The 24205-nt window shown below is 36.5% G+C and overlaps 1 protein-coding gene across 1 annotated transcript; it reads right to left on the bottom strand.

The window, feature by feature from the left end:
- Nucleotides 1–523: 523 nt before the first annotated feature.
- Nucleotides 524–14724, bottom strand: LOC124159472. The gene is made up of 2 exons (XM_046535297.1): nt 14620–14724; nt 524–2821 (listed from the first exon to the last, which is right to left on the bottom strand). Exons 1-2 carry the CDS (start codon nt 14636–14638, stop codon nt 2271–2273), a joined length of 570 nt encoding a protein of 189 aa, XP_046391253.1. The 5' UTR covers nt 14639–14724; the 3' UTR covers nt 524–2270.
- Between the last annotated feature and the right edge of the window lie 9481 nt (nt 14725–24205).

The raw sequence follows: 24205 nt of genomic DNA, 5'->3' as shown, positions 1-24205 counted from the left end.
AGCTGTTTCCAGAAACAATGTAAAAAACACTAAAGAGTAAACATTAAGCTTTTCATCAGTCGAAAAATGAATCATGGGTGCTAATCCATCCTCATATGTATCAGGCTCATCTACAGTCATGTCTAATAAACATAATTAGCACCCACCCTTTATTTTCTGAGTGATGAAAACCTCATTTTTTTCTTTTTTTACGAATTCTGTATTAATTTTGGAAAAAGCGCATTATTCTATTTTTTATTTTATTTTTATTATCCTCTCTATTAGTCTCTTGGTAATGAACAAATTAGCATCAGACCGATGACCAGACCTTACCTGTTGAGTGTCAGCCTCGCATCCATGACTCCCTTCCACCACCAAGCCGGCGTATATGCAATTCGCTGAATTAACCAGTTCTTGCTCAAAGACCTTTTAAATCAATGGAAAATAATGCTTTCCATATTTTTTGCACGGTATCAGCTGAACCGATGTCAGTCAAATTGGAAAGATCCTCGGCCCAAACATTTAGAGGCGAAAATGTGGAAAATTCAATGGTCAAGAAATTTATTGGTAGATACAATGGTTTTTACAATGCATATTGTAGTGATATGCCCCATAGATTGACCTTCCAGATTGCAACCTAATGACAGATTACATGTTCATAGAAATGTAAAAATCGAGATTAATTTCCCATGCCTTCCAATGCCTTTCTCGCGGTTTTTATTAATAGGATAAATTGTGCATTTTTTCCCCTTTATTCCAGGTATAAATTGATTTCATTATTACTCCTATAAATTTTTCACACTTGTTTTGCACTAAACTCGAAGCACTTTATCTTTCCCTCCCTCCAATATTGAAAGCCAAATATTTTTATACCGAAAATGAGGATAGCATTTTTGTGGCCATGAAAAATAAAAATTTTATCAGGACTTGCGAGAATATATTTATATATTCTTGTATTATGTGTCATTTAATTTCCCAAAGTTTAAGGCAAGTTGACAGCGGCATAGCCAGGAATTTTGTTCGAGGGGGTTCCAAACCCAGTAGGAAAAAATGAAATCCAATCCAATTTACACCATATAAAATTGTAATTTTTTTTCGGACCCCCACTACCGCTGGTAGGTTAACCCACACTTAGCCCTTCCCCCCTTGTCCCTATTCTGGATCCGCCACTGGTTCCAATGATATTATTATGGTCATTGGCGATCAGATGGTCACCCTTAATGTCAATAGTTGGTTCAACAGATTGATTCAATCCAAGAACCTACTTACATAGATATTCAAAAGCTATCCTTGATCATCGACATCTTTGTCCATCTACCATTTTCAGCTCTCAAATCGCAATAGATTCATACACAAGAGCCATTAAGAAAGGAATTTAATGTTGGAAAACGAAATTTTCGTCATCCTGTCTACGAAAATAGAGCATTGATTTTGTCAGACTTGAATACCAGTGCATTATGTCGGAAGCTTACGTCCATGGTAACGGAAATTAGGATTTTAATAATGCACTCAAGCGGCGTGTGTTCAAATATCTATGGGATGAAAACAAACTTATAAATCGTATCGTATAGTAGTTACTTTTTAAACAAAAATTTCTGATATCTCCTCTGACTTACCAAGTTTTCTTTTAAGTTTTTTTAAGTGCCGAGGGTAGTCAAGGGAGGGGAATCGTCAAATAAAGTACAATCTCCTATAGTACACCCTTTGGCATCTCACTGAAGGTAAGTGGAAAATTGGATTGAAGAAAAAAAGATAAGTCAGATATTCTATATTTTCCAGAATTTTATAGCAATCGTCAGTGAATTACTTCTTTTTGTTAACGAACCAGTTGACAGACTCTTACCGCCGATGCTGATGCTGGTCCGCGATGACGCAACATAGTATTTCCGTGCGGAGAAGTCCTCTCTGGCTTTCAAGCGTGTGATATATCACTCATGTTAAGGAGATGAAATTAGGTTAACTTTTCAGAGTGCATGAATAATTTATTTAATTATTCAAATTTATCATCAACTCCGAAATTATTAAACGAACGATTCATTATTTTCCGTGAATGGTGGGACACAATGTCACCAAAGTGTCTTTGCAGTTCATTATTTTCTCACGGTTAGAAACTTAAGAAGTTTTCATGATGGAAAAACCTGAGTTGATGCAGGGACCCCCATCATCACTCGATGTCCCGATGCGTTCGAAAAATTCTGCAATAAATAAATTACGAATCGTTTCCGTGGAAGCGGTCAATCGTGTGAATCCTTGGTTTGTTGGACAGGTCCCTGCTTCCCTCTCCCACGGAGTCAGCTACCTTGGCTCCGATTCGTCGGCTTGTGGTCTGCTTCAAAGTGCGTCCCGTGGCTCCTATTTGTCGGCTTAGTCTCTTCCACTCCCGGCGTCGAAGGGTGCGGTTCGTGTCCCGGCGACGCCGCGACGCCGACGGAAGATTCGTGTTTCGCCAGGTGGAGGGGCTGCACTTCGACCGGGTCCTCCATGTAGGTGATGGTGTGGTCGTTGGGTGGGGGCCGGATCGGTCGTCGGTTTGCCCTCGGAGGTTGCCGGCGCGAGTGCGGTCTTCTCGTCGGATACAACCTCCTGGGGCCCAGGCCACCTCCTCCTCCTCCTCCTGCCGGCATCGACCTGTTGACGTCACCGGGACCGCTGTCGTACTCGACGTCGTCGTAGTAATCCATTCCGTTCGACCTCATCTTCGAGTCCTGGATGTTCATCTTGTACATTGAGACCATGATTCCGGCGATGAATATGGACGTGATGGTTATCCCGAAGAACACCCAGCCAATCCAGTACACGGTCAGGCGCCGGTCGTTCGACGGGTTGTGGGGATCGCGAGCACCTGGTGAAAGCAAAAGGAAATCGTAATACAATCGGCCGAACATTACATATGAGTGGGTTGGAAGCCAAGGGGTACAAGTGATTTCTCTTTTATATACAGAGTTAGGTACGAAAAGTATAGAAAACAAACGAGATCAATTAGATACTTAGTAGTACACTTGATTTTCCACTCGATGTCAGCACAGAACAGAGTCTCCCTCGTATCCCTTGGCAACCAGGTTTTTGTGTATTTGTTCTAACAGTTACCTTAACCTAACTCTGTTGAGAAAAATATCAGTTGTACCCCTTGGCTTCCAACCCAGTCATATACATTATTAGTTCACAGAAAGGAAAGGAATTGCTAATTTTTGTGCTCAAATTACATCAAATTTTGGTTCTCCTGCAATAATGCTCTTCCCTTAGCTAAAAAAAAGGTGAATGAATGATTTCCGGGTTTCAGCCCATTTGAAAATGTAATCGAAACGTATTTCAGAGCTACCTACGAAACTTTTTTTTACTGAGACGAACCTTACATCGACCGTTATCTTGTTTTGTTGTACATTTTTCCTGCTCATTTGAAAGTGTAGTCGAATCGTGTCAGAAAATTAAATCTATTTCAAATTAAATATATTGAAAATTCTTATTTGAAAGTTAAATCAATTCCAAATTAAATATTTTGAAAGCTATATAAAAACTATTTTACGAAGACGAAACTTCAAATAATCGATAACTTGTTTTGTTTTACCCTAGATAATCGAAGTCAATTTTTTTGCGGACTTAATTTATATTTTTGCGCTAAGATAAGACATCAGTTTTTTACCTCCGCGTCAAAACGTGTAAAATTGCTGGCAGTTAACTTCAATATCGCTAAGTAGCACGTTAGAACATTAATATTAATAAATAAGACTGCGATACCTATTAGTTAAAATAATAAGTTTCCTCGGAAATTCTTAATCCTTTGTTAGTTTTTAAAAAGCTATCAAAGCAAAGTTATATCCAAAAGCTGTGTGACTATCGCCATGACAAACTGCCTACCTGCAATTGTCTAACGTAAAAAAACAAGCTTACTGTTAGTGCAAGTTGTGTTTCCGTGTGAATATTTTTGCTTGCGAGTTTAAAACTCATTACAATTCATTCTTACGCCATTTTTAGTTCTTCAGAGGTAGTTCGAGCCTTTATTTTCGACGATTAGCATTAAAAAAATAACTGAAAACCAAATTTTTATTTTAAATAGAAGATAAAAATATTGCAATAAATTAGAGAATTAATTTTTAAACCTACGTTTCTCTTCGAACTAAAAAGAATAAAATAAATCACCTTTCCTTTGCCCAAGGCTCCTTGTTTACATTTTACACATAAAAGACTACATTTTCAAAATCATAAATGTGGTGCGCATAAGTTTAGACACCTTAAATCAAATACTTACTCCGCAAATATTCATTACGACACTAGTACTAATTGTAAGATCTCAAATTCATGATGATGAATTTATATCACTCCAGTCTCAAATGTAAAGCGAATGCGTATCACGTTTTTGGCTTTGAACGTATAATCTTTATAGACTATCGTTGAAGAAAAAGTGTAAGGGAAAAAGGGCAAGGGACGGCCCCGTATGAGTTACATAGGACAGGTTATAAAGGATGCAAAAGAGAAGAAATACATCGCTATGAAAAGGTTAGGAAAGGAGAGAGAGGAATGGTGAGCTGCGTCAAACCGATCCTAGGATTGCTGTCTAATTATGATGATAAAATTTTAATAATATATAATATCATATTAAATTAAAAATAATATGAAATATAAAAATTATGTATACTTATATATAAAATTTAAACGTAAGGCCTCGGGCCAATGCAGAGTGGTTTATTTTTTTATTTTTAGTTCGAATAAAGGTGGGTTTGCAAATATTTTTTACTAGCTGACCAGGCGAACTTCATACCGCCTAACAATCAATGAAATTACAGTTTAGTTACACCATTTATAAATCAAGAGCGGCTTTATCGTTTTTAATCATGTTTAATTTATTATAATAAAATAAGGATACAAATTAAATAAAACTACGTAAATGAGTATCAAAATTGCTTGTCAGAAAGACATTTCTTTTATGTAAGATTTTACACTTTCCCGGCGAACAACATGTAAAAACTCTTCTCGGGATACCGCGCGGGCAAGATTATATGAGAGCGCCGACGTTTCGTGTACCGACTCGCTACCCATTCTCACGGCTGAGTCGGTACCTGAAGTCGGTACCCGAAACGTCGGCGCTCTCATATAATGTTTCCCACGCGGTATCCCGAGTAGAGTTTTTACATTTCCTTTATTGAATCTACATAGGGTGGATCGGAGCACGTTTACGCGGATATTTTTCAATGAATTTTCTTACGTTTTAACTTAAGGAATTTTGGGCATTGTGGTTTTATAAAGCAGTTAATGAAATAAAAATTATACGCATTCAGTTGATGGCTATTTGTGCTATTAACCATAAAAAATATTTTTAGGTCTAAGTCTGTTGCTTAAACTTGGCAACTTTCATGTGGCAAGTTAACTCACCGCTAGACCGACGCTTGACTGATGCTCAAAATCGTGTAAGAAAAGTCCCTATGAATCAGCATTCGTATCAAATGACTTTAGACGCGCCAGTTATAGTATCTCCGTTTGGTAAAAGTGCACTGCGTAAACGTACTGCATGCGTAAACGCACCACGGTGTGCCCAAAACATTCGGGTTTAATGTCTTGCGTCAAGCACCTTCTGATTAACTACAGTTTTTGTTTTGTTATCAGGCGTAAGATAAAGCGGATGAAGCTAAATAAATATAGCAAAGCGAAACAGTGACGAAGCAAGGGGAGTTTTTCGGGGGATAAACCCCCCCCCCCAAGAGCTCAGAGAGTTTTTTTATAAAAACTTTTGTTACTAATATTAGAGGGACGGATGAGTCACAAACAAAACATATTTAACTATTCACACAGCCGAAAAACCCACTATTTTGAACCATTTATCTTAAAAAATGTCTGGGGGAGGGCCCCCCCACTTCTCGCTTACCTTAGCGAGTTTTCTATACCCTACAGACTCGTATTATTAGCTACGCCTAAAACTCCCCTATCCTTAATTCCTAGCTGCGCTCTTGAAGTGAAGGAAGAAATACAGCGGATGGTTTACCGACTCGTTAACATACCACGTTTAATTGACCATGAGAAAATCATGGGTTTTCATTAGCCCATGAGCACAAACATCACAAAAACTAAAAGACTGACCATGCGATTTGTTAATCGTTATCACGAATGCAATACAAATTGGAAATGGAATACGTTTAAGCTCAAAAGGGCACATAAATTGGGATCATGGAATCTTCGGAATGAGAACTTCCTCATCTTTGAATTTTCCTGTGAGTAAAGTCGCGTGAATCACATTCATTATCATTTTTTTTTAATCACCAAACATGTTCCGTTGGATAGTTATGGTTGGTTTAGGTTTCGAAAGATCATGAACGCAGAGCCTACATTTAGCTGTAAATCGTGCCTTGGCAAGCCAGGTACGTCAAAGGACTTAAAATATTCAGATAGATAGTTGGTGATTGCGTCTTCGTTTTTTACACAGTTAAAAGATTTGAATTCATGCAGAGTACCAACTATTTGATCCTGATTTACCTCGATTGAGTAATCCACATCTTCGTTCTAGGCCGTCAAAATTGTTCGCTCAATCAACCAAATTTGATTTTTGTGGTGATCACTCATATTCTGGAACACTTTGTTGATGAGCTCACCTTCCGATGAAACTGATTTGCAAACATTCCGACGAAGTGAAATCGAACTCCTCGATTCCTTGACAGGAACACGGACATTACCGTTTGTCAACAGTTGCTTGGAAATTTTGTTTACAAACACGGTAGTGAAGAGTCAACTCGAGCTGTGCTTACAATTAGCTCGAATTGAATTTTTTAAATGCAATTTCAATATTTTGAATCTATTTAGTAATTAAAATGTTATAATGCTACGAAGTTCAGTTATTAAATTGGTAAAAACAAAAAAAATAATTTAATTTGTAGTTGTGACCGACTTTTCAATTGTTGTAGCGTTACTAACTCCAAAAAACATATCACTAAGAAAGAGATGATTTTTTGTGAAATTATCCTTTTTTTAATGTCCTATATGTTATCTGGGTCTGAGACAAATCCAAAGAGCATAGTATCATTAAAATCGGTGCAGCCGTTCTCGAGTTATAAGTGTTCTAACTAACACGATTTTCGACTTTCTTTTATATATATAGACTCGCTTTGCTCGCTGGGGGGGCTGCCCCCCCCAGGTCCCTCCCGAAAAAGGCCGCGGCCTGTTATGCTCACTGTGGGAGGTCTTACACTTTTTGTTTGCGACTTGCTACTTAAGGATCGTTTACTTTTAAGCTGGCTAGCTTAGGTATAAGCAGTACTTCCACTTTCACGTAAAACGAGCGCATGGTACGTAGGCTACTATATGAATATAAATATTTATAAAGAGAAACGTTTTTCTGAGGGGCTAAAAAAGTAAAATAAATTTCTACGAGTTTCTCGAACTTATTCAATTCAAATACAAAAAACGATGAGACCACGTTCCACTGTAACACCCAATGCATACGTAATATCATAACTTAACGACTTTACGTATTACAATTAAAAACACGTTTATTAATTATTTTTCACAAAACTCAACCAAAATGTTGATATACGAATAAGATGTAACAGCTGTTCCCCTTCGTAAGCTTTAGAGAGAGATGGTACACACAATAGAATTACGTAGGAACTGAATATCAATATCTGGAGCAAATGCGCCTTAGCAACAATTGGGGCTAGTATAACGAATTTTATCTAAATAATACTTGTCATGATCGCGAATGATTTAACTTCAGAAAAACCTCTATTTTAAGCTTTAATGAATCGGGATACACAAATATCTCAGCTTTAATGTCAAACGCAATGCGCAATAAATCTGGTGAGTAACAGATCACAGCCTTTGGTGTACAAGACATTGTGAATGGCAAGATTTCAATAATTTTCACAGTTGAATAACTTAGTCACTCAAGGAAACGTGATTTTCGATAAGAGTAAGATTTTTGATAAGAAATACCTTTATTTGCACTTATCCTCCATATTGCATTATTCACTGCCTTTGATGCACCAGCTCACGGATAACAATGCACATAAAAAAGGACATTAGCGGAAAAAAGAACGTAAAAAAAATAAAAGTTATCGCCATCATAAAAATGAAAATAAAATCATTTTTAGCTACATATATTTTATGGAAGTGTTGATTAAAAGTCTTTCTCTTACAATCGTGTATCGCCAACAAGACGCGAACTACAGTCAACAACACGAATCATCTTTTAAAAATGGCATTATGTACACTTGTTAACTATGAAATTAATAACAACCACACTTTCGTTGTAATATACTAAAAACAATAAGTAATTTCCTACCTTATATTTCTCCGCTTTTCAGTTGAATACGCTTTGATGTAAACAAATGTTTGTTCATGTGGAAAGAAGACGTAAAGAAATAGACATTTCAAAAATTACTTTCTAAATTTCCTACCTTATCCTTATCATTTTTTCGTTTTAATTCCTTTATCTTCTTTTCCAATTAAGATTCTCTTGCTTGCATAAACAAAGGTGTTACTATGATTATTTGTTTCTATGATCGCCGTGCCGCCATTGCATTTTGGTGGCTATTTTTTGAACTAATCCTCATACTCAATTTTAATGGAATAGACAGTTAAACAATTGGAAATTTAGTGTTCTCATAATTTTTCCTGGGGTTTCAGACAATTTTAGAGGGGGTCTTCATAAGACTTTTTGTCGTATCTCGTCTTGTTCACCCCAAACATTTGTATGAGTGAGTGAGTGTTTGAGTGAATGAGTGAGTGAGTGGTCGTTATGGGGCTTTATTGAATATAGATTTTATGTCATTTTCAATTTTTCATTCACAGGCACCCTATTATTATTTAAAGAAATTATCTGGGCTAATCACCTTCTCGTGCTTGATAGTTCATGTTACCTGAAGATATCTGGTAAATAATTCTGATAGACATATACCATTAGGCAAGAAAAAACACAATAATCAATTCTTGATCAAGTGATTCTCTTCTAGGAACACAGATTCTGGAGAGTATTTGTGTAATATATGGTAAAAAAAAAATAAGAGCTAAATGTTGATTCAGAATTCAAATGACTCATATATCACATCATGTGATGGGTAAAGTCAATATAGATAAAGGAGTCTACTATGACTCATTTTAACACGAATTTGAACGGCACGTGCATATAAATTTATTACAAATCCTCTTAGTAGAGCCAGACACTGCGAGTCTTTCCCCTTTAGTGCTACGGTTATTTTAGACCTAATCACCTTTAATGGAAGTTGGGAGAGAAAAAAAAGGCCTTGCCTATTTCCTAAGCGCTGAGACCATTCAGTGATTGTGGAAAAACGCTAATTTCAAACAGTAATTAATAAAATCCTTATTTTCCCTCCTTACAGTTATTCTAAATAAAATGAAAGTTTCTAGAAAAAAAATCTAGAAAGCACGAAACCAATAAACCAAACCCTATCGGATTGTATTTACTTGCTCTACAAACTGTTAATGTATTCTGATTTCGTCATTATGTGGGAAATTCCACTCAGTGGCTCATAATTCTCCAGCGTTAACTTTCCGCTAAGGGAAAAAATAAGAAAGTATCAGGGAAAATAATTATCAAATGCCGCTTACATTTATTACGTTATTACTGTTGTGAGGTTAATTGTTGGTTGAGCTTTCATGATTTTATCTTTTTGCATTAATGATAAATAGGAAATGTTCACATCAGGCACCCATCGATTATGGAATCATGGTTTTAATTCTGTGAAAATTTTGCAACTAAGAAACTTGTTTTAAATTTTAATCTAATAAACCAAGCCTCACACGTCATTGGGAGACACCCATTGAGCATATTTCAAAATAGTAAAAAAAACCTACGGTGGAGGAATTTTCTTCTAAGAGTTACCCAGAGGTCGCGAAATCAAAGCGGAAACTTTAAACGCACTACGGGATATCCCCTTACTGCGCCTCTGGAGGAGTGAATTCAGTTTTTTCATTGAATGCTGATCTTATCAACGGCTGTGGAACTTCGCAACCCATGAGATATCTAAGTGCTGTAATCGACAGTGGCGAATCGGGGCGCATGTGAAACTTTTGTATTTACTCAATATTTTCGAAATGACCTCTTTAACAGCTAACACGTCATTGAAATCGAGCACTCGAAAACCGAATTGTGACAAAACCGAGGCAATTCCGTAGAATCCATGAATCATCGTATGTCTCAAGACGAATCAAAGCATTTCTTTAAAGGATAATCGTAAGATGGTTTTATTTCATTCTAGGCTATAAAATATGGGATTAAATATTGAAATATGTGGCACTGGTGCTTATTTTTTGGTGCATTTAAATCTATCATTTTCTTCTTTAGCATTTGATCTAGTGGTTTAGCATTACTTTAAAAAGATATGATGCAGGGATAAATTATATAAGTTGATAAATTATATAAGTTGATTAAGTCTATTCCACACAATTTATTTGGTACACCTTGACCATCTTTCGCGAATAAATTTTTGAGGAAATATAGTAATATAGTATTTCCTTTAGAAAATGACAAGAAAGTGCTGAAACTGGTCAAATTGTACCAAATAAATGCTAATTGTAAAAAATAAAGGCTCGTACTACCTCTGAAGAACTAGAAATGGCGTAAGAATGTATTGTAATGAGTTTTTAAGCTAGAATGTAAAAATAATCGCACGGAAACACAACGAACACTAACAGAAAGCTTGTTTTTTACGTTAGATAATTGCAGGTACGAAGTTTCTCATGGCGATAGTCACACTGCTTTTGACAAAGTTATGAAGTTAATGAATTGACCATGAGTAAATTCCATTAAATCAGCTCGTATAAAATTGCAGCTATTAGGTTGCAAAGCTGGTGGTGATGTAGGTTCTTGTAGTAAACGCGAAAGAGAGTAGAAATGACTCAATGGTCCAGTTTCTCGGAAGACAAAACGTTCTGAATATGCGGTAGTTAAGGAAAGACCTCGGGAGAGGGGAAAAGGAGATAATAACTATTTTGGCGGCAGAACGGAGACAAAAAAGAAGTTTATTAAAAAGTAGATATTTTAGATGAGCTTCATTCAGTATTCACAATTTGTTCATCAGTTTCAAATTTAACTCAATGCATTGCTCTGAAAGAATCCTATCCAATGCCATTAAAATTGGTTTTTAAGAGACTGAAGTAAAATACTTCATGTTTGTTGAGTCGAGATGGGAGATAGAATGGAAGAAAGTTAATAGTATGCACTTCTGTAGCTTTGTAGCGTATGCTGTCAGGTACGACTTCTCTGGAATGCGACGTCAGACAAAGCAGGTTATCTAATGTTGCATGGCTAGATGAAAGCTCTCAGTTTTACTTTACACTATATTTTGTTCAGAGAACATTTTCAAAAGATTTTTATAGCAGATTGTGTATTAAAGTTGTTATTGTCGCACAACTCTCTTCGGGAAACATTGCGGTAAAGTAAGAGTTATTCTTCCCCGTAATATTTGTGAAAAATTATGATTGCCAGATAATTTGATATTTGGAAACGTTACGTTATATTTAACTTCATTTTAGCGAAAATACTTTTGCCAGAGTATATTAACCATACGGAACCGTTTTTGGCAAAAATTCCATGAGCACTTGTTTATTTCTTAAGTATTTTCTCCCAAAATTTTGTCAAATGCAAAATGTGTGGTCATTTCTGAATCAACAATTTAAAATAACCTTTTGTTGATAGTCTTTTTACATCTGCAAGTATTTTCTATGCAAAATATCGCCAAATATAGCTCACTGGCTCAAATCATGCGTGATAAATGTGATAAAAATTGTCTAATGTCATTCCATAGACCATATACCCTCCCCTGATCTGATGCTTATATTTTATAGACTTCCACTTGCAATCCTTGCGGGTCCGCCATTCCTGAAAGTTTCTGAATCACAACTGCAATTTTTTTTATATCATAAGATGGCATCGTCTTGTATATGCGTATTATCACTTTAGATAAAATTTCTTAAATTTTGCATGCGACTTGATCATTTTTTGATTACAATAAAAGTAAAGGTAGCTCAAGATACCTTTTACCCCCCCCCCCCCCCTTGAGTTTTTCTTGTATCCGCTACTGAATACAACATCCAGTCCTTATTTCGACAGGTCACGTTCCCATGTTTTACTCGAGACAAAAATGGTCGGGGACTTTTTTTTCCAGTGATTCAGATTACAGCTATCTATGGGTAGCGTTCAGTGCCCGTGGTGAAGCTTTATCACGGGATGTTCTTTCCCGTGAGTCGGTGAGTCAGCTCGAAGGACATGACTTCCTACGGTGAGCATTGACGTCGGCATCGGTGTACGCAGCTGACCACTCAAGCAACAACAATCTGATCACGTAGCAAACACACATATCTAAGAATTGAAAATATGAAAGGTTATTCGTAAGATTTTTAGGAAAGCCTTGAAGATTCATATATGACGGTATTTTTTACACCATGAGATCACTACGGGTCGAGTGCACATCATGCGCCGAGAAAAACTCAAAATTCTATTTAAATTCGTTTTCCTCTCAGTACTAGAGGCAGACCGATTTCCTTGGGCATGGCAAATGCCGTACAAATTCCTCATTGGTAAAAATTATAAACTTTTGTATTTGGTCTCTTATAACTGCCTCAGCATATGAATCATTCCATTAATTGCAGGTATAGTAATAATCGTGACAGCAAACAGTAGAATTTGTGAAAACACGAACATCATCCTCAAGAATGTCTTAGATTGCACACTCTTAAAGATAAATTAAATGTTACAAGCGACGAGAGAACCAAAAGTATGCAGTTGTTCGTAGGTCCAAAATTAAACTTTCTTGATTGAGAGAGCTTGGAGCTGCTAAGAAAATGATAAATTTTGCTAGCAGCATTTCTCTTGCTAATTTCGGACTGTTTCTCCGTGACGTTATCACGCACGGCTCATGCTTGTCTGAAATGTGAGGGGTGATCGATAATTGCAATTGATAATTTAATTTAGTATATAGGAGACAGTGTTTTATGTCTTTTTCTCATCTCAAAATCGGAATGATAAGAGATTTAGGGTAAAAAGTGAGGAAAGTAAATATTATCGCAATAATGCAGACAGTAAGCTTCAGCGGACTGGTTTTTTACTATACCTGTTATGTCGGGTTCTCTCCCGGATTGCATGGTCCATTTTTGGGACACATTTCTGAGACCTGTAATGCTCGGAAAATTGTCACTACCGGCAAAACAATTTGGGAATGTATCTAAAATATCATATATCGTCATTGCATGTGATATCATGTAACTAGTTACCAGCGGCGAGAGTACCAAAAAACATGCAGTTGTTGGTTGACATGAAACTGCATCTCCTTAATGCTGGCAGAGCTTTCAAAAATCATACTGGGACCTACGAAGTACAAAGTATACCTAATTCCTGTAGAAAAGTATTAAAATTCAAAATCAAAGAGTTTCATTTGGAGAAACATCTTTTTGCGGTCAAAAACAAGTCATGAATATTATGAATTACTGTGCAATTTACGAAACATTTTTCATGCGGAATAAAAATTAGTTTACCCCTTTTTTACAGCTGTCAGCGGGTCAGAAATTATACTTTGCAGAATCAAGAGAAATTTTGCCGGTCATATTTATGTTAAGAGGGATTATTTTTACTTTAGAAATACGGCAACACTTCAAAGTATTTTTTTATTGGATAATGAAAATGGATTCATTATGTACCTCGCTTGAGAAGTAAAGATCATTGGTGAGAATCTATTGCTCGTTTTATAAAAGCTTTCATTTTTTTCCTCACTGTAATCGAAGCATCTCATCAAATGCAAAAAGGCTCGCCTTCCCACTGTCGGGATGTCCGCGTCACGTTTAAACAAAACAGAGCAACCTCTATTGCCTAACTTCAAGGAGTGTAGTTTGCGGAACAGTTCACAATGCTCGCTGCCGATCACAGTGGCGTTTATGCAGATATCTTTTCCCATTACTAATTAGTGCGCACATTTATAGACAATAAATAGCATACATTATTACTCAGAAACTAGAATCTAGCATAAATTAATCCATCCTAAATGTAGATGTAAACTTGATGTAGCCTTAAAGGAGATTCTGTTCTTAGACGATCATCATTTGATAAGTAGTCATGACTTCACTCACATAATTAAACGTCGAAATAGGTCAAAACTTTACATATAATTGTCAGCACTTAAGCAGAATTATGTAGAATATCTCAGGGGATTTTTAAAAGGTATTTACTATACTTCATTTAGTAAATAGTTAGCTATGCATATTAGTGAATATTGTCGTCGCAAAATTGGAGTTAAGACACAATGTAGGAAGTAAATAAAACACTTTGCGTCTTATATGCAAAATATATCGTTTAAAAATAATGAATAAAGCTTTTCGCAAGGTCACACGACTTTTTCTTGGGTTAAAGGGAAATGGCAAACACATTAAAACCCAGTGTATGCACTTATGCTATAAAAGAAATCAGTACCTTGTAAGTGAATCAATGTCCCTACAATAGCAACCATAGTTGAAGAATAAGTGAGGTTCTTCAAAAAGGACTCTTTTCCAAAGTTCTCTGATTATTCTTTTATGGAGGAACACGCCTGGTTTGAAAGAGTTTAAATATGCTGCACCCCTACAGAAAATACCATAGCATGGTCTAGAATAGACCAAGACGAAAATTATTATATAGAAATTGAAATGTTTTAAAGTTAGTGCACTACATACCTGCATTATCGACGCACATCTTGCGTGTAGGTAATCGGAGACACAATGGCCGATGTTTTCTGGAGGGAACTGCCTTCCAGGAGATTACCTCACAGCGAAATGCCCTTTCTTCGGCCAGTGGTTTCCGCTTCCTGCTGGCTCTGGTGTCTATATTTCCTGCCTCGCGACCGAGCTTGATATTCTGACGACTAGATTTGAACTTGCTCTCCGAGTAGCACTTCATCATGGTATGCGTAGAATTTGATTGACACTCAACTAGCATACCACTAGTGGTCACGTTGAGAATACTCACTGCGATTTTGAGTACATGGTGAGCTCCAATTTTTGTTTTCTGTAGATTATGATAGAGTTTAAAACATAGTTAGGCGTGAATTTTTCCGTTTTCCACTCTATCGCCCACTTATCAAGCCATTTACGACGAAAAACATACACAGCCTTAACCCTTTCACAGATAAGTTGATGACGTCACGAGCTTATACCGCTTATCAGCCATAATGAAGCTCCTAGATGCGACTTCACATGGTTCATTGTTGTTCTCACTTCAATGAGCGATTACTTCCCTCGATAGGTTCGGTTCTCCCTGAACGAATCAATGAATCGGAACTCTGATGACGTCACCAATTCATCAAAAATGGGCGGAAACTATTGTTTTTTTTCTCTCTTACTTTACGAGGAAATGGCTGCCGGACGAAAATATTTTAGCGATTGAACGTATCTTTCCCTTCCATCTTCAAAAGTTTTTTAACAAATTGCTATTTGGGGTTTGAGTGAATGACTCCATTGCGGATTGGTAAGCGGTGCTTTTAGATTCACGATTTCTCACGTCTTGTGCCTATTTTTTTAACTTGAGATCACGATTATACTGTTGTAGTGGAAATCATCGGCCTAGTTAAATAGCATCGATAAATAACGTTATAGTCTAATTTAATATAATATGTTTTTATCGCATTAGTCATCTTGAAAACCAGTTGATCTCCATGCCAAACCTTTAATTTAGCTCTAGCATCAATTTCGTCAAAAGAATTTTGTTAATAATATAAATAAACAAAATTGGCGGAATTGATGGCTTACTATTGAATTTATTGGCCATATTACCTTGGTCTGGGACAATTGGTACATCCATACACTTATGTGATAACGTATTTACAATATTGTAAAGTAGAAGCCTTAGCACAGTGCAGAAGAAAAATGTAAACGTTTAGCAATTCTGAGGTTTAAGTCATTTTATTTTCTCAATGTGAAGGTAGATAAGCTTTTATTTTGAAATATAACCTTCGATTGGTTATGAGATGGAGGCCTTGAGAAAGGTTAGTTACCAATTTTTTAGCACTAAAATTGACATATAACGGGACATGGAATTAAATACATTTTACTGCTTATTTGTATCTCAAGCAAAATAGATTTAGATTGAAATAAGATCATCGGCAGAGAATAATTGATTAGAGAGTTAAAAGGAAATTTATTTTCCAGGGCACGTTTTCTGGAAGGAAGTGAAATAAAGTCAAATGTGTAAAAATTTCGCGAAAAAAATACTTTCAAAAACGTTCTCGATGTATTTTATTTGAGACAAATGTACACAAGTCATTCCATCAAATTCGACCAGGCTGCTTCTTTGGCCACCAATTTGTTTATTTTATTCACATATTTATTTAAATTCACTTGCCATTGGATGAATAATTATAGCAATACTTATAAGATTAAATTATCGATTAATGTACTTTATATTTTATAGATTACTCAGAATTACTGTAGTATTATTAATAAATAATAACTCATTATTTAATTATCACAAATCTTTTCTCTTAAGATAAACAATAGATTAAAATTCACATTTTTTAGCAATTTTATCTCTTATATTATAATAAAAATTATTTAATTTTATTTCCGTTTTCGAAAATAATTTCTTTGCAATTTTTTTACAAATTTTAATTTATTTCACTTTTTCCCAGAAAACGTACCCTGAGACACCGATTTATTTATTTATTCAAAAAAATTTAATTATTTGATATCTATTTTGTAGTTTTTAATATTATATAAATAATAATCAAAAATTGAAATAAATGAATCGTTGACCAAAGAAGCAACTTGGTCGGATTTAGATTTGATAGATCCTTCTCATTTCATTAGGAAACGAAAACTCCAGAGTATTTTTTTTAATACATGCAACGATTTTTATCATCTGCATCCATTGATCAAAAAATGATGTTAATAATTCTTGTCTAGACTAATTATGGAGATTAAAGGTACAAGAAAAACATCGGAAAAGCATATCTCAGGGATGTATGGAACCGAAATTAACGCTGTCCTACACATTTAGCAATAAACCGGCAATGAGTTCTTCAAATTTCCGAAAAATAATTCATGTGACAAATGGTAAGTTTTGCTGTGAGAGAGAAATAAAAATGTGTGGCTTTTCCACTCTATTTCCTGTGATATTCTCTTATTTATTTCCCTTAGCCGTAGTTTACAAAGCATCGCCCATTATAGTTATCTACCTTAACACCAACGAGGTAATGAAATTTTAATTACATTTTGACAGTAAAAATTTCATAACTACCTATATGTGATAAGGTAATATATGACGTCGTAAGGCAATGTGTGACGTCTCAGTAGTGATGTTGTTATTATGCCGTAAATGGTATGCCTTCAAAACGCAACACACAAACCGAAATCAATATAAACGTTAAGAAGTATTACAAATAATCACTTGACATAGTTATAAAATGGAGCCTTAATTTTAAGCAATTTAATTAAAATGAAAATAATCTACATGCGATTTATCAGTGTTCAAAATCGCGTTACAGATTTCTTTATCAGCAATATTTATCGCCAAAACTTACCATCATCCGAATCTTATATTTTTCATCGGGTTACTAACACGAGAGTAGTTCAATAAGTCCTTATAATTTCCGAGGGATCGCTCTATTAGTACCAAAAAATAATTTTTCACAGTAAGCAGCACTTCTGACTAGTCAGCTGCTACAGTTCCAGCTGTATCCACCCCAAAATTTTATTTTTGTTTCCGATTGTAGTGGACAACTTTCATTTTTTTTGTAAAAATGGATAAAAGTGGGTTTCCTGAGGTGGTGAGGTTTTTACAAAGATTTACGCCGAAAGAAATGAAAGCTAATTTGAAAATGAAGTTTATGGAAGATCTTGTCCTGTGTTTTCAACTATTGACAAATAACTGAATAAATTTAAACGTGGCCGTACATGTAGAATAATGAACATCGTTTCGGACGCCTTCAAGAAGTGTCTACCCCCGAAATGATTGACCAAAGTCACGATATGGTTTTAAGTGACAAACGAATCAAAGCGCGCGATATATTTGAGGCCACAGTCGCTTTAATTTTGCTCATAAAATTGGTTATAACAAAATGTCTCGGCAAGATAAGTGCCGCGTTTATACATCGTGTAGAACAAACGCAATGGCGTGATCAACTCTGAGGTAGTTTCGGCACTTTTCTGTCACAATATTGAGGACTTTCTGCGTCGATACATGGTGATGAAGTATGGATTCGTTATTGCACCACAGACCAGTAGCGGATATAGAAAACACTTAAGGGGGACGCCAAAAGATATCTTGAGTTGCCTATAATATTAAGTTGTGCATGTGGGAATCCAATTGCATGCTGCATGCTGGTGATTGATCACCCCCTGCCAAACACCCTAGAGGTGGCTCGCAGGGTACTATGTAGAAGTAGATGTAGACTGGTACTAGCGATGAGCGATATATCGCTGTGCTTGAATCACGGTTACGAAAAGTAGCAGTCACTGTCGGTGACTTAATACTCGAAATCACTGTGATTGTGGATTCGGCGAACAGGCTTCTAGCAAGTCATTTGCGATACATCGCTTCCTGTGATTAAGAGAAGTAGCCATCACTGTCAGCGACTAAATCACTAAATACCCGAAATCAATGCGACTGTGAATAGGTACGGTATGGATAGCTTCGGCTGCTACCAACTGCGGCAATGTTAAATATAGTGAAAGGTGTCTTATTCATCTGTTAAGATATCCATTAGGTAGTATACTGCCAACGATTTGAATATAAAACGTGTTAAAACATGCCGACGGGAATTTATTGATTGTCACTAATCAATTCCTTCACCATATCAAATTTACTAAGTATCGTAATATAAACTCAGAATCGGAACTATTCCCTGAAAAAATAGTATGCCTAATTTTCCAATTTTCACAAGTTTTTTCCTTCCTCTTGCAAAAGGCTCATTCGTTGGAATTGGACAAAATAGCAGGAATAGCAGCGCCACAAATCACGGTTGACTTTTATGAGTGATTCTCGTCCGTGATCGTCACAGTTAAGAAACACCGTCACTGGTGAGTTGCAGTCACAGGTAACGAAGTGATTGGAAAGTCACAATAGGGTGGTTTCCTATTATTTTTTTATTGCTTTAATCGAAAGATTATTACTCCTGGAGTACGTATTTCACGCTTTTAGATTTTTAAATGACAACATCTATTTTTCGCGATTAAATGAAAAGTGAAAATTTTCAAGCGCGCGAAAACGCGACGCTTAAGTATGAATGCCGGGAAATATCTCCGTACGTCGTATTTCTGGTTCCCCTTCCCGCCCGGTGAGGTGACCTTGAGGCGAGGCTTAGCGCTGATACGTCGCAGGATGCTAGCAGATAGCTGAGTACCTTGCTGGATGGTAGCGCTTGGCTTAAAAAAGGTTTATTAACACCTTATCAAACGAAGAAAACTTTCCGAACTTAGCCAATTTTAATAGGAGATTATTAAGACATGTCTCCCTGAGCTCTGTGCCTCATGCATGCATTGGCAACCTCAGACGATGTATAACTCCTATCCTCTCGTGTAGAAACTAGGTCCCTGTGACGTCATGCGGAGTGGAATCGCATGGGCGCCAATCTGGCCTTTTTCAAATGAGGATAAAATTTGACCCTTGCCATTCGTCTAAACCGGTATTTCAAAAACCAAATAATTTGTGTATAACGAATACACTAATGGTGGGTAACAAATCGCAATCAATGCCTTTCGTTTTCTTTGATGAAGGAAACTACCCTATTCCGCTCATCCCTACTGGGTACTTTTAAAGTTTTACTTATTTACATTCCATTGAAAACAGCATTTATTCGCCTTTTACATCGGGCTTCAATAAAATTTCGACAATAACAAGTGCACGAATATTTACCTCGATAGGGGCACAGTACCCAGGTGGGACTCGAACTCGCGACCTTTTGTTTCGCAGGCGAGGGCGTTACCCCGCCGCCATCGAGACCGACAATTGAATGTCTTATTTATTACTCGTTTGGTTTTTAGCATTGAATCTGAAAATATTGAAACTCAAAACAACCATATCATCAGAGTATTACTATATGTCATTATTTTTACCAATAGCTGATTGTGAATCATAAAATAAGCTTATAGCACACAAAAAAAAGTTTAGAAATGCAACGAGCTTGACCTCGTGTCCTGTGGCAACTTTCAGTGTCAAAAGCATGGGGACCATGTTCAAAAGCTCTAGAAGAAACTAACGTCATCTATTAGGAAAAAAAAAATCCATAAGTAAATTTAGCTAATTAAGTAGAGATCAATGGAACTACATTTCTATTATTTGATTATTGAATATTGCATTTTCATAAGAAGGAAGTTATTATGTAAAAGTAAAATTATGGTCTTGATTTGCTCACAAATTATTTTCTAAAAAAATATTGCAACTACATAATTTCATGGAAGACTGAGTCCCCACGTCTAATCTACCCCTCCCATTATCTATCGAAACAGCGATAATTCTTTCTGCTGCAGGACCAGCCGCAACCCCTATTGAAAGTGTGGATTGGGTTTTACCAGTGCGATAAGGGCGCCCTCGAAGATGACGCCTCTAACCCGCTGGTACGGTCGTATTTAGCCTTAATTTGCTCACGTGCTATTTGTTTTAGTCCTGCCTTAACACTAGAACCGCGGACAGGACTTTTTTGTCCCATCGCCCGTTGTAAATGTTTGCCATTCATGTACTAGTGGTTTGATCCCTTTGAAATTTACCGACTTTTACTCATTTTTTATGTTCTTTCGAATGGTTATATCGAATATATTGTACGATGTTTGGTTCGCGAGAAAAACGACGATTTACCTAGAACCGCGGGATGGGACTTTTTTGTCCCATATGGGGAAAACATACAATTTCAGTTTTTTTTGTACACTTATTTGGTATTTCGCATAATAACAGTTTATTAAGAAGGGGATCGATGCACAGATACCGTTATTCTTCCAGTTAGAAGCGCAGAAGGGAATAATCTGTGCACTGCGCCGGCCGCGTCACCTCTGCCCACAACACTTTTGCTGTCAAAATAAGTTTACTGTATTCCTAGTTATACTTAATAAAACGTTTTAAACATTACCTAAACACGTGTTTTGTTCACACAAACCACAAAAATACCGTCAATTATAATGAAACATGACAGGATCAACGTATTTTGTCAATGGGACAAACAAGTCCCATGCCGCGGTTTTGGTGGGGTTGGAAAGTTCAGCGGTTCTAGTGTTAAGTAGCCTATATATAAGATATGAGCAATATACGAGACTCAGTGCCTAAAAGATGAAGCTTTTCCGTCCATACAGGTTAGATCCATCCATCTTTACACCCTAAATTAACGCCAACGCCGCGTTTTTATCCACCATTTACCGCCGAGTTACTCTCTTTTGAAAATCTCTAATCTTCCAAATGCAGCCATTTTTAAAAGGATACTTCATCCCTCGCCCTATTACTAACTTGTATATCACTCATTACCATTAAAAAAGACTCGAGTATAAAACTGTAAACAATTAAAACACGATTGCACGAGATGAAAAATATGAGATTAAGTCATTCTTCGACGGGGACCCAACCCTTCAACTGTCACAATCTCGGGAGCACACGTTGTCCACCTGGCAGCAACATAATTATGCACTTAGCGTCTTACTATTCTTAAAATAAAAGCCAACACTGAAAGCCGGGCAAAAAAATGTGCACAGAATAATAATTAAATCCAACAGAAATAATACATTTGCCATAGGTAAGTATCTTCTCCCATAGAGGAAATGGTCATGCACAAACTAAATATTTGCGGTGCGTAACCAAGTACCGCTAAAGGACTAGTTGAAACTAAATTTCCTAGAGAAGCAGAGGCGGCGCCACAAACTATGTTCCAAAAAAAATTTGAAAGTGACTGTGTGTTGCACGGGGTAAGTGTGTCGCGTAACCAGACTTTCATGCACTGAAAAAGCAAAAAAAATGCTCCAGGCAAAACTTGCTGCGTAAACTAATAAATAATCGGAAACTTGGTGACTAGCATTTAGGTGAGGTCACAAACCACTGGTCATGATGTTGAATGGCGGATGAGTGCTAGAGTAGACCTGTTAAATGTACGATCGAATCCATCAGAGCAATCAATGAACAATGCCACTCTGTGATAGCAAGCTCTGTGCTGTTACGTAAAACTGTTGTGAAAGGCTAATGATATTACGATGATTTGTGTGCGTCAAAATACTTGGAATATGCCGCGTGAAATTTTGGAAATCGAAACTTTAGCACGAAAAGTTGCTTGGGCATTCCGTAATCGTCATACCACCTCCTGATCCACCTGGAGGTTATCGCGCAGCAAAATAATTATCACAAGGAGACGAAGGTGACGACACCTATAAATTTATCGCCAGACTTAAAAATCATGTCATCTCAAGAGCGACGAATGATACCTCAATGACACAATCAAATAAGCTCGTAATAAGCTACTCTAGATAGCAAAGTTTTTTTTTCAAGTTTTCCATTCGGCCAACGGATTGATATCTCTTTTCGAAGAAAAAAATGTTATATATCTGTCGCTATGTCAACGCGATCAGCTTGATGGCTGATAATATCTTCCTGATAAGCTACCGCAAGAGGGGAGGACATGCGTCGCAAAATCGTTTCACTAGAAATTCAGTTCACATGCAGTATTTGCCGGCAACAAGGTTCGAACGGTCTTCGTGTTTGAAATATTGTCTCCTCGCTCAAGCTAAAGAGCTTATCTTAATTAGAGAAGATCACCTCCAAGATACCTTTAGGAATTTATAAGCACTATAGTGCCAAGATCATTTCAATACTGGAATATGACTCTTAACGGGTCCCTCCTGTCAGGCACTAGAATTCCATCATGTCAAAATCTCGTTGCTCTCCTCCATTTTAAATAAAGAAATTGATTAAGATTAAGAGTTCGAGAGAGGGCTCTTCCCTGGTACAAAATACTCGACAATAATTATATTTACCCAATTTCACAATTCCATGAGGGATTATCGTGGTCGCAGATTGAACCGTTAGATATAACTTACTGCGAATCTGAGTACACTCATTAATTAATTGTATTTTTAACTCCAATCTACGGTAAAAATGAGAGCAAATATGGCTAATTTATATAACCTTCTTTCTCGACCACGAGGGACGTACCAAATGACGATATATCGGAAGCACCATCCCCAACGGATTGTTATCTCTTTGGCACCTAGGTGCGAGATAGCACTGTGGGGGGAGGGGAGGATCGGATACCACGTAAAAAAAAACGCTTGGAGACTAAAAAAAATAAAATTTTGGCTCTTTTGATAGATCATAAATCCACTTAGTTTTTTCGGTGCTCGACATAAACCATTTAGCATAGCGACGGATACGCTAGAGTTATTTTTTTTAATTCTATACCAGCCCTTGATGTTGAATAATTAATAGTGAACCGATAATCAATATGGTAAAACTGAAATCGACAACTTATATAAAATTTCGATATCTTTATACCCTATGGGTGACAGCTCTTTTGAAAGGTGGGGTACGATTTATCCTGCCTAGTAAACAGGAATACGTGAAAATAGGGGTAATTCTATTGATTGTTTTTCCTCAAAATTGTCCCCATTATATATCATTTACTTGTGGTAGCACTTCTTCCATTTACCAAAGCACTCCTGAAACTCGTTCTTTGGGACAGCCTTTAGCAACGTCAGCGATTTCTATCAATGCCATCTAAGCTTACAAAACGTTGACTCATTAAGGTTCTCTTAATTTTTTTAAAATATAAAAAGTCACACGAAGCCAAGTATCGTGAATATGGAGGCTGGGGAATGAATATAGTGTTGCTTTTGGCCAAAAATTCACAAACAAGTGGTGAAATGTAATCCGAAAATCGCCTAGCTCATAAAAAATACCTCTAACCTTAGCGACTGACGCGGAAGGTAAATGATGAACACAGCAAAAAATTTTATCTTACTTCAGGGGCATGCACACCAACACAATAAAAAAATTGATCATAGGACTCTCCAAGTAAATCATAAATAAGTCATCAGCCAAACCGTAAAAATCCAATTTCTTACGGCTGAGATGTGTCTTGATACGACTGCAATACATTATAAGTAACAAACATCGGTCAATGAATGATGCCTCATATAAAAGAAAAAAAAATCTCGCATAACATCATTGAGTTAAAAAAAAATTAAAAATAAAATGCAAATTTTTCATTGATAATGAATACTTAAAATACGAATATCTTAAGGCCACCTGACCATCTATTTGGCTCGTTAAAAATATCATTTTAAACATTACCTATACCTA

This window comes from Ischnura elegans, chromosome 5, assembly GCF_921293095.1.
Source record: "Ischnura elegans chromosome 5, ioIscEleg1.1, whole genome shotgun sequence".
Taxonomy (NCBI): domain Eukaryota; kingdom Metazoa; phylum Arthropoda; class Insecta; order Odonata; family Coenagrionidae; genus Ischnura; species Ischnura elegans.
Note: the sequence above shows the minus strand (reverse complement) of the source record. Positions and strands in the feature narration are given on the sequence as shown.